Source organism: Nematostella vectensis, chromosome 7 (assembly GCF_932526225.1).
Source record: "Nematostella vectensis chromosome 7, jaNemVect1.1, whole genome shotgun sequence".
In the NCBI taxonomy this organism is placed as follows: domain Eukaryota; kingdom Metazoa; phylum Cnidaria; class Anthozoa; order Actiniaria; family Edwardsiidae; genus Nematostella; species Nematostella vectensis.
The window spans coordinates 7,872,772-7,885,176 of NC_064040.1; the positions used below are offsets into that span (position 1 = coordinate 7,872,772).

Below are 12,405 nucleotides of genomic sequence, written 5' to 3' on the forward strand. Positions count from 1 at the left end.
TCTAGCAATTACAAAGCGAAAAGCACAATCAAACAAATTAATAAATAACAAGGGGTACAGACAACTTTGACTGTTGGCATACTTATAAAATGACACAATTACGGTAAGATACGGACTACATTTTAGTAAAATTTACACGATAAAAAACTTTAGAAATAAAACGGGCTTATTTAAATGTCATGGAAAAAGAAAAGAAAGTTTTCTTACGAAATAGACAAGCCTGTTTGAGACACTACAGCTTATCTGTGAATGCATCATTTAGGCATTCGTGACAGAATGTCAAACGGTTCAACTTCACATTTGTGAAACATCGTGTCTTCCTTCACGAAACCGTTATTAAAGACCTGATAATGGGACGCGAACTTCCATTTCCCCACCCCAGGATTCCGCTCATTCTTCGGACGGCTATATAGCCGTCCAAAGTGATGTCCGGTGTAATCTCGGACAGAATGGCGGTGGTCATAGTCGTCTGACTGCTAATGAAACCTGATTCTTTGCTTGAATGGCTACCGCAACAGCGCGTCGAATTTCCCTTTAGAGATGAAGATGTACACTAAGATGAACTCATTTGTGGCGATCCCATCACCGTTTAGAGCCAGACACAGTTTAAGCTTGTAACAATAGCGACCGGTCCAAAAAAGGTCGCTATTGAGATGAGGTGTGGCCCCTTCCTGGTGTTGGTGAGGCTCGTGGTGAATTCAGGGATCATCCAGAGGTATCTCCCTCCGTGTCTTGCGGGCGCACGCTCCAGTGTCTCAATGCGGTCTTTAATGTCCCGGATGTGCTTGACGGAAGTCTAGAGCCTCGTTGTGAGCTCTGTGTTGAACATGCGCAGTGTCGATAGACTCCAGTTTGTTAGATCAAAGTGCGTGTTCACTTCCGCCTTCATGTGCGCGGTCATTTAGAGACCGCTTGGTCTGAGAAAGAGAGAAAAGACACCGTCAAGCCGGTTTTTCTGTCACCTCCTCGACAAAGGGAGTGCTAGCCAACTACTTCACACCCCTTTTCCAACATATAAGACAACACTAGGATTGGTGGACTCTGTGCTGATCGGTTCTTAATAATAAGTATAATAAGTAATGGCGCGCCTAGAGACAGCTGAAATAAAAAGAATACGGCGACATTTGGACAATGCATGGTTGGTTTCTAGATTTATTTTTCCATATTGATTATCTCTAAGTTATTAATTTCTAGAGACAAAACGTTACCTAAAAAAACGGGACGAAGGAATTACACACCGCAATCGCGATCCAGACGAAGATACATTTAAGTTTAGCACAATTTCTTTCGGATAACACTTTCTTTTTAGGGCCTTTTTTAGGGTCTTTTTGTAGTGGTAGAAATACAGGCTACCTGAGAAAAAAAACATTAAATATGTTATATCTTCAAACTTTAAATTGGTAAAAAAAAAAATTGGGACAATTAGACTGACATCGGAAACATATTGGAAAGTGCTCGACAAGAAACCGGTAATGTCGGTGGTGTTTACGGATCCATATACTTAAGTTTTTTGACGACGCTGGGAAGAGATTAACGCATATTCTATGTCTCTTGAATAACCTGTCGCCTTCACTTAGTCACGTATCGTACATATTGTTATCATGCTGGAACTCTTCAGGAATCCTCCAGCTAATACACTTTTCTTTTGAATGTGAACGCGTGGCGCAGACTTCAGACCCACTTTGGTTTCCCCTTATGAAATGCGCGCGCATCAAATGTTTTGAAGCAACTACGCTCTCACGCGACATTTCACGAGTAAAAAAATATTTTGCTTATCTAATGAAACGAAATGCAACAGAAATTCATATCGACCTGTGACTTACCGTGTATTTGCATCCAACATTACTTCCACCTCCACAATTGGGCAATCATCCCTTATATGGGCGTCAATCTGTATAACGAGGTCAGCTGTTTTTGGTCTATATGGCATGAGCTAGCCCTGCTCTTAAAACAATTCCGTCATTTCGCGTGAAGTGAAAGGTCGGCCATTTCTTGAAAAATCTAAAAAAACGTTAAACATGGACCACCTTTAAAATAAAGCTAAATCCATATTGTTGTCACAAATTTCCGATCTCAGCGTGACAATTATCCCCTTACTTCCTCCCTTGGGATCGGTTCTGCTGCACATGCTTTTGGACACACGATTGGATGCCGCTGACACATTGCCGATGTCATTGCCGATGTCAATGTGGGCCTATAAACGCGCAAAACATCGAATAATGACTGTAAGGTCATATTAGGATATTTAAGAATATTGTTTTTCTGAAGCATTAATAAAGTATCTTAAACCTGTTGACCCTTGACTAAATTTACAACAAAAAAAAAACAGCAGACGGAGAACAGATCTTCCCCACCTATTTTGAGCATATTACATCCCGTCGAAGTTAATAACCGCTGTACCTAGTCGGTGCCAAACCTATGTTAAAGAGAATCTTTAGTTTAGTATTTCCAGAGGAAATACGTGATATTGCTGTTTATATACACGATTTAAAGATTCCGCCCCTACCTCCTCCTTCACTGCTTTCTTATATAGCGCGCGACAGCCCCTGTCGGCGATTTTTTCCCTTCCCCACCATGGTAGAGGTAACGTAGCCAGTTTAGGTACGAGGGCGTGCTTTATTTAACACTAGCAAGACGTTAGACATCATTTTGGAGTGAAACTATCCTATAGCCCGTGTAAGCCTTATTCGAATCATGCAATCTAACGTAAATTTCTTATTTCGTTTTTGCTGGCGTTTTCTGCCTTCATATGAAGAAACCGATGTCGTTTTAGGGGTCTGGTACCGAGAAATTTTAGCTTCTTTTTAGAGGCTTTCTCCATTGACTAAAGATGGTCACAGTCACTGTTTTTCTCTTCTGAATACAATTCACAAAGTCTGCGAAGCACCTGCGGTACTGCAGCCCTAAATGACAAGAATCGTTATGGTTTTCCAAATAAGGAATATATTAGTTTCCTTTATATTGAAGTGACCGCGTCTGGGAAAATCGACAATTTTTGGCTAAATATTCTTGATATGTTTTTCGCACATGCATGATTATGTGTTTTGGTATCGGCTCGATAACAAAGGCAACGAAGGATTGATGACGTCACGCGTATATAAAATGGGTGCATTTTGGACTGCTTGTTGGAACTCTTCTCCAAAGTTCATTGCTTGATTTATCTTTAACTTAATTATTAAACGGCGAATCTCCCTTCCATTTTGATAAATTCCAGGGATTTTTTCAGGGATTATTCACTCTCTTTATCTGTTTATATTTATTTTAAATTAAGCTTTATACTCACGGGCCGCCAGTGTATATAAAACTGTTATCTCATTTGATTTTATGATTTTCTGACACCCCCCCTCTCTCTCTTACCTTTTCATCCCATCCCAGGGGGCATTGCGGTGGCTTTTGGCTATAAAAACATGATAAATAAAATAGATGTAAATCAAAATAAAAGAATAAACATAAAACAAAAGGCTGGAACAGAAGGATTAATGTCTATCCTTTTAGAACGAGCATGAAGTAAAAAACCGACGTGATCCAACAAATAATTCAATACAAAACGCATTTGCAATCTGATTGGGGTTCCTCTGGTTGGCTGTGAGGCAAGTGGGGCTGGGGAGAGCTGCATCGAGGCGTGACGTCGTTTTTCAACTACGAAATTTTGAAACCAAGATTTTGTATAACAAAAATAACGCAGCCAACGATTTTGATACATGCAATGCAATCTTGACTCTTCCATTAACGATCTAATTTAATTTTGCAATCGATTATCAGTATCGTATCTTTTTCAGCGGCAAAAAAAACTAAAAATACTTTATCCAAAGTTAAAAGAGTCTGTAGTAGAATTGCAGCATTCTCAACAACAGCACAACAAAGCACAAAAGCACAGAGTATTTACCTCAAAACAGGACTCAGGAATTCCGAACAGAATCTGTGTCCGCATTTAGAGATTTGCAGTGGTTTGCATAGGATTAACTGACATATAGAGCATTCGTAGTCAGAAGGAATCGGTGCGACGCCTTCGTACGGCCAGCAAATGAGATGGTGGGCCCGTAGACTCGACCGCCATCTTGGAGAGTTTACCGGTTAAACGGTGAGCTTGTGTTCGATCTTCGCGGGAGTTTCTTCATCCTATTATCAATATTGAATATCGTAGTAAACGTTATATCTGTATTGATTAAATACACATTAGAGATATCACCCCTGCTCCCCTTTGCTAAACCCTGTTCTCAGTTTTTCGGTCACGTCCACCACATTCATTGCTCAACCTTGCTCATTCCTTTTTGGATATCTTAATTTGTATTTATTGCAATACAATTATAACGTCTACTATTATAATTCAATATTGGTAATAAGATAAAGGAACTCCCTAGAGCAATGAAGAATTCTAAAGGAATAAAGTGAAGTGCAGAGCAGAGCACAGGCTCACTGTTTTAACCCGCGTTCACCAAAACAACAGCTTGATAACCCTTCCTCCTGGGAGTAAGAGTAAAAAACGCAAACCTGTTACTATTCTAAGCATGGTATATGGGGGGAAAAATATCAAGGGGGACAAATATCAAGAAGAGAGCAAAAAGAAGAGCAAAAAAGAAGAGGAAACAAAAGGAGAGAAAGAACAGAGTAGAAAACAAGAATATTTAGCTATCATACAAAATGTTTATTAAATGACATTTTCTCAAAGGCTACAAGATAGTATAACTTTAACGATAGCGCGAAAACATAAGATACACGAAATATTAATATTAGCAATTAGCATGCGTAAGTAATTAATACGGACAATTTTCGAAATCAGGGGGAAATCTTATTTTAACCCCATTAACTTCTTGCCTTAAAAAACATTTTTCTTACTTTTGTATCGGTATGTACCTTAAAGCTGTTTTTTGTCCGTAATAAGAAGTGTAGTACCAATCAAACGGTATCTTTGGATTTGTGCACAATCTTCAGTAATAAACTATCAGCTTTTTTATTTAATTTTTGAAGGTTTACAGCAGATGAAGGTGTAGTGTGTTTTTAAACTGCATTTCTATTCAACTTTCCCTCTCAACTTTCTTTCTAAAGTAATCCACGCTCCTTCCCGCGCCTACACCCCCCTCTCACCCCTGCAAACCCTGGCAGTACACCTGTAGGGGCGTAGCCAGGGGGGGGGGGGGGGTACCCAAGGGGGCCGCTTCCTTTTCTGATCTAATAAACCTATTACGTCTTAGTCGTCACGTCACGTCGGGTCCGCCGTAATTGGCCTAGCTGTGGCGGATACCCTGCCCTTTCGTTATTGTATGTATTTATGTTCTGTTTCTCATGTATAACGTATTATGTATGTGTATTTTTTTTTCTCCGTGGGCAAAGTCAATTAAAGATTAAAGATTAAAGTTCGAAACGAATTTTCTTGAGAAATCCCTTTGCCACCTCCTTCAAAGGAAAAATCCTGGCTACGCCCCTGGCCTGGTCATCTATATCGGCGAGAACTAGATGATAGAGCACCGACTCAGTCTAGTTTCGTGCTGGGAGTGATCCGATTCCAGGGACGCTTCCTCTCCTCTCCCCTCGCCCCTCCCCTCCCCTCTCAACCCGGCAAATCCTAGCTAGATGATGAGGACTAGATGATAGAGCACCGACTCAGTCTAGTGTCGTGCTGGGAGTCATCCGATTCAAATGACGCCTCCCCTCGCCGACCACACCCACACCAACACGACAAGCTGCACAGCATTCTCTTGTATTCGTCACGGAACGTCTTGTTCATCACGCCGTAGATGACAGGGTTGATAGTCGTGCTGAGCTGACCGAGGAAGGTGTACATGAGGTAGACTTGGCGAGGAAGCAGCCAGCTCCCCTGACCGAAACCGATAAAGTCCACCTGAAAAGAAAGATGGACCTTTTAGCTAACACAGAGGCCTATCCCTGAACGAAAGTCCACCTGTAAAAGAATGATTGACTTGTTAGCTAACATATAACCCTATCCCTGACCGAAACCGATGAAGTAAACCCGGTACAGAAAGTTAGACCATTTCATAATCAGTCATCACCATCACCATTATCATCACCATCACCACCACCATCACCATCACCATCACCATCACCATCACCATCACCATCACCATCACCATCACCATCACCATCACCATCACCATCACCATCACCATCACCACCACCATCACCATCACCATCACCATCACCATCACCACCACCATCACCATCACCATCACCATCACCATCACCATCACCATCACCATCACCATCACCACCACCATCACCATCACCATCACCATCACCATCACCATCACCATCACCATCACCATCACCATCACCATCACCATCACCATCACCATCACCATCACCATCACCATCACCATCACCATCACCATCACCATTGCCACCATTTTCACCATCACCATTATCACCATTTTCACCATCACCATCACCATCACCATCACCATTATCACCATTTTCACCATCACCATCACCATCACCATTATCATCACCATCACCATCACCATCACCATCACCATCACCATCACCATCACCATCACCATCACCATCACCATCACCATCACCATCACCATCACCATTATCATCACCATCACCATCACCATCACCATTGCCACCATTTTCACCATCACCATTATCACCATTTTCACCATCACCATCACCATCACCATTATCACCATTTTCACCATCACCATCACCATCACCATTATCATCACCATCACCATCACCATTATCATCACCATCACCATCACCATCACCATCACCATCACCATCACCATCACCATTATCATCACCATCACCATCACCATCACCATCACCATCACCATCACCATCACCATCACCACCACCATCACCACCACCATCACCATCACCATCACCATCACCATCACCATCACCATCACCATCACCATCACCATCACCATCACCATCACCACCACCATCACCATCACCATTATCATCATAATCACTTACAATACTGATGGGCAACCAGCAGATGAGGAACCCGCAGACTGTGATGAAAAGCGTGCGCGTGACATTGATGTCTTCTACTGACACACGGTGGGTGGAGCTACGGTTTGACTTTCTCAGGCTGCGAATCCTCTCTTGATGCTGACGTAATATCTTGAACACGACGTAATAACATGACGTCAGAACCACCACGGGAAGCGCGACGTAGACGTAACCTAGCAACGTGTAGAAGTCGACCTCGAGGACTTGGAAGCAGAACACCTTGCCCGCATGGTACTCGTACCTAGAGAAAAACGACATACGATAGGTATTGTACCGACATACGGTAGGTTGTGCCGACATACGATAGGTATTGTACAACATACGATAGGTTTTGTACCGACATACGATAGGTATTGCACCAACATACGATAGGTATTGTACCGACATACGATAGGTATCGTACCGACATGCGATAGGTATTGTACCGACATCCGAAAGGCATTGTACCGACATACGATAGACATTGCTCCAACATACGATAGGTATTGTAACGACATACGATATGTATTGCACCGACATACGATATGTATTGTACTGACATAGGATAGGTATTGTATCGACATACGATAGGTATTACACCGAAATACGATAGGTATTGTACCAACGTACGATAGGTATTGTACCGAGATACGATAGGTATTGTACCGACATCCGAAAGGCATTGTACCGACATACGATAGACATTGCTCCAACATACGATAGGTATTGTAACGACATACGATATGTATTGCATCGACATACGATATGTATTGCATCGACATGATATAGAAAGTCTTTAAGATAATAGAACATTCTATGTAATTTAAAATCGAAAACGAGGCTGGAACGCCACGACAAGCTTTTGCTTGTTTTACGATAAAGCTTAGAGTTCAATATCCAGGCTAAAAGGGCTTTAAATTCAGTAAAATACTGCAAGAAGGATGCAAACAATTTACACTTGCGAAAGCCTCGCATTTATATCACGCTAAAATTCCAAGGGAACCCTATGATCTGGTAAAAGGCCCAGGGCCCGTGGCCGGCGCTCATTTAATAGGTCTTTGGCCTGGGAAATTATCAGTCCCCGTCCCCGACTTCGTCTCGTTGTGACATCACCTGTACAGCTATTAGAGGACAAACGCACACACAAAAATAAGATCTATGTGCCTTATACAATAAAAGCGATTTGAGTAAACAGCTACAAAGTCAAATATATAGCCAGGCTAATATAACGACGGTGGAATCTGTACCCTGATTCAATCCTAATGATGCATGATATTTAAAAAAAACACATTCAGAACAAGGAAAAATATATCTTGTATCACACGTCAGGCGTTACAAATTTAGAGGTTCCAGCTGCTTTTATAGAAGAAAAATTTATATAGGGAAGGGATAGCAAAAGGGAGACAAAATCTGATTGGTTCAAATTGCTTGTTTTTGACCAGAATAGAAGAGTCAGAAGTGTACGTTATCGGTCTTATCAGCTAATTGCTAGTTGTGGTTTATACAGTAAAACCTTTTCTATTAGTTCTCCACAAAAGATAAGAAATAGCAGCGCTTAAGCAATATCGCTAAAGGCTGTTCTAGACACAAGTAGACAGCACGATTTAGTCGAATGCAATTTGCCCGCGACACCTCTACATCTCGAGTCGTAGAGTGGAAATCAGCCCACTACACCGCTACGATGCTCGACTACGAAAATCGTAGTGCGTAATTCAGGGCTAAGAAATGTCGTAGGCAGGTCGCATACGACTGAATTGTCCTGTCTTAATCAGCGCTATAGCATGAATTCTAAGAACAACCCCGAATTTAATAAATATCATACATTATCGCCATTATCCCTGCCATTTTGTCATAACACGCAGACAGGTCGCAATGCCTGAATCGAGATTCCTAGCTCGAGGTATTTGGCGGACATTAATAAAAAAAGACATAAATAATTTTCATTAAATGTACTGAAATTGGGAAACGGGACTCTTTTGTTTCGGTCGGGGAAAATGGTATTAGGCTAACCGAGAACGGGTAGTATTTATTTATAGAAAGCACCAGTTATTTCTAATAATTCAACGTTTACGTGCACAAGTGACAAGTTTCAAGCATGTGGTTATTTTCCTAAGGGAATCAAAAAGGTGACATGTTATGACTATGCCACGCTCTCACGAAAACTCACCGAAAGGTGTCAAAAACAAGAACGTGTCCTCGAGGGGAAATCGAATTATAGCAACTCAGTTGGCAGAGTTATACATGACAGATCAATACAATTCTTCCAACGAAACCATCCTTAGCAAGAACTAACTATAAAGTATATGACTTCGAATTGGAAGAGCAATCCAATGATTACGACATACTTTTGTCAATTTAAAAGATAGAAAAAGCAAACAAGGTTTCTTCTTCCCTGCTAGCAGAGGCCTCTTTTCTCTGTAAAATACAGAGAAAATAGGCATCTGCTAGCAGGGAAGGTTTCTTCATATGCCCATCCAAAATTCAAATCCTAATTAAATTTAATTTAAAAATTGCGCGTAGTAGCCAATGGAACTTATATTCAGTTCTACTGCTGTTTTGTTTGATTGATTCCGCGCTATTCTTAAGCAGAAAAAAATTCTAATGGTAGTTTATACGGGGGCTAAAACCTTGACTCTCTTTGCGCTCGACGGGCACTCTTTCCCGCGAACCAGAATGGACTAGATCTCCCCTGTGGCCGGATAGCAGGTAAGAGTGCGGCTTATAGCGAGGCAATGACTTTAAATAGTCGTAATACAGAGGTTCATGGACTCATCTCATAGCGAGACAAGGTGGTTGTAATAAGGAGGTTAAGGGACTCACCTGTGGTCGAATAGCAGGGAAGGTAGCGGCTTATAGCGAGACAAGGTGGTCGTAATATCGAAGTTTATGGACTCACCTGTGGCCAGATAGCAGGTAAGGTAGCGGCTCCGTACACGACAACAACCAGATCATCACAATCATCGCCTTCGTCTTCCTTGGCGTGAATAACCACTGGTACGTCTGTGGGCGCACGATCAGGAAATACCTATTGATGGCGACAAGAGTCATCGTCAGCAACGAGACGCAGGCGAGTGCAGCTATAGCGAAACCTTGAAGCTGGCAAACGAAGCTACCGAAGGTACGAGTACCCGCTATGAGTATGGAGAGGCAAGGAGGGGCGCAGATTGCCGCCATAAGTATGTCCGCCAGTGCCAAAGAGATCACGAATTGGTTTGGAATAGTACGAAGATTGCGGTTCTTGTAGACGATCCAAAGGACGAGGGAGTTTCCCGAGAGAGCAGCCAGAATAAAGATTGAGCACAAGACGGATTCGAAGGTTGATAAGCTCACGGTCCGTGTGGCGAGTTCGCGCTCGTACTTGAGTAATGACGGGTGCCCGGACTCATCCATGGTGTAGACTAGACAGAGTTCTTATTAAAAGTTCCTAGGAATGAATATCAAGTAAAGGGTAAGGCGCTACCGTCAATCGCGCTCGCGAAGAAGTCTTAAAAGCAGTCGAATTTTTAAGTGAGTTCGCTCCAAAGCTTGGACGGAATTAGAATGTATTCAGCATAAATAAAAGCTCGCCCCGCAACAAGTGTAATCCGATCTTCGGGCTTAGCTTTCCACCTGCCTCTTGAATAGCGGTTCAACACGACATCTCCTTTTGTTCGCGCAGGAAATTTGACCTCCCTTCGCTGCCACCATGCTCTCAGGAGCGCCTTGCGGCTGTATATGGCACATGGTCGAGCTAGAGAGACTAGATCCGATAACACCTTAGACCCATTAGAATTAGAGCGCAACGGAACGTCGGTAAAATGCATGACTTTAACAGCACGAAATGGCAAAAAGAGAGAAAAATGTCGAGACTAATGTACTTTTTCCATGTTGGGGATTTTTGTTTTCGACTCTAATCTGACAGTTGACTGAAATCTTGTCTTTCTTTTAAGTTGTTTATGCTTAATCTAAATGAATTCACTCCGAGATTTCATCTCTTGTCTTTCTTTGGAGATGTTCTTTAATCTAAATGAATTCACCCCGAGATTTCATCTTGGTTTTTCTAAATGGGATGTAATTACTTCAATACAAATAGCGCTCGTCAAAGATGCCACAGTGAGAAGGGTTATCTTGGCATCTCGCACGCTCGGAGTTTTAATGAAGTAGCTGGCGCGATGCATGGTGTTTCTGGCGCACCATCAGACACCGTGAGGGCGTGCTGTGAGTGATACGTATGCGATAAACGGGCGATAATACCACTCTTGAGTGACAACCATGTCCACCATTTGTTGGACTTCAGAGTGGTATTCATTGTACAATCACGTTGTTTGCTAAGGGATAATGAATCAATTTATGTTTAGCATAGTCATCTCTTTCGTTATTAACTTCTAAGGAATGTAAATGAGCACAAAGCTAATTAATTAGGAGTGTGGTTCCGCACAAAAAAATAAGCACTTTCTCTTAGTAAAGTTACTTTTTTTTGCTAGACTTTGAAATCTTATCGGGAGGTCCCAGCAAGACTTTCAACTATGGTTGCTTGGTAACCTTTTAAAGGTGAGACATATCTTTCAAAATTAGACAAATGTATTTCCACTCGAAAGCAAACATACAAATTGTGTTAATTGATTTCTTTAGAAAACGTGGCACCCACCGAATATAAGATGAGCCAAGTTCAATATACGAGAATTAGAATAAACGGAAGTTTTCATTGTAAAAGTAATTCCACTTTATTCGTCAAGTCACGATGGCAGGAAAGCCTGGGTACCACTTGCTCTACACATTAGATACTGACTCGTTCCCGGTCGTGATCGTGTGCGGAGAAAGAAAAAAAGAGGGCGCGCAAAGGTTCACGGACAGTGAGAAGCAGGACAATGCAAACGCAATGCATGATGGACCGTCACAAGAGCTCGAATCTCACGCCTTTCTGTGGTCCTTTGCGCGCCACGTATAACCCAGCCCAGACTTGGGTCGAGAGAGCATTAGATAAGAATTGAAGTATTGGGCCCATACTGACGGTAACAACACAAGACAGACTAGACTAAAACTGATAGGCGATCTGTACATTAAGGTATTAAAAGAAATGCCATATATAACAGTCACTTAGTAATGGATTTTTGCCTTGTTACGTACCAGGCCGGATTAGGGACCGACCATTTGATTAGGGGTAACATATTTTTTTATTGCCTGATTTTTTCTAGCGACAAGCTTGTTTTGCACTCCCTGGGTCACCATAGTAACGTACTATGAGTGTCACTTGTAGTGTACTGACCAAAAGATGGGGGGAGGGTGCCTGAGCCCCAATCTGCATCCCCTGCTTTCGCCATTTCGACTCTGGAAGCACCATTTTTGAACTGAGGGAATTAATAAAACTTAACACAGGTAGGTACACAGGATTGGCTGAAGTGGGGTGCACAGCCACAGGTATCATAATGAAAAAGCATAGTATTTGAACATTTCTTAATAAAAAAT

At 42.0% G+C, this 12,405-nt stretch overlaps 1 protein-coding gene and 1 long non-coding RNA gene across 2 annotated transcripts; one reads left to right on the forward strand and one right to left on the reverse strand.

The window, feature by feature from the left end:
• Positions 1-4,630: 4,630 nt before the first annotated feature.
• LOC5504446 (beta-2 adrenergic receptor) lies at positions 4,631-10,539 on the reverse strand. Its single transcript, XM_048730100.1, has 3 exons — positions 9,857-10,539; positions 6,943-7,222; positions 4,631-5,839 (listed from the first exon to the last, which is right to left on the reverse strand). Exons 1-3 carry the CDS (start codon positions 10,348-10,350, stop codon positions 5,582-5,584), a joined length of 1,032 nt encoding a protein of 343 aa, XP_048586057.1. The 5' UTR covers positions 10,351-10,539; the 3' UTR covers positions 4,631-5,581.
• Positions 10,540-10,734: 195 nt separating this feature from the next.
• LOC116612151 lies at positions 10,735-12,031 on the forward strand. The gene is made up of 2 exons (XR_004293802.2): positions 10,735-11,490; positions 11,572-12,031. It is a non-coding gene; the product is annotated as an uncharacterized LOC116612151 (long non-coding RNA).
• Positions 12,032-12,405: the final 374 nt, after the last annotated feature.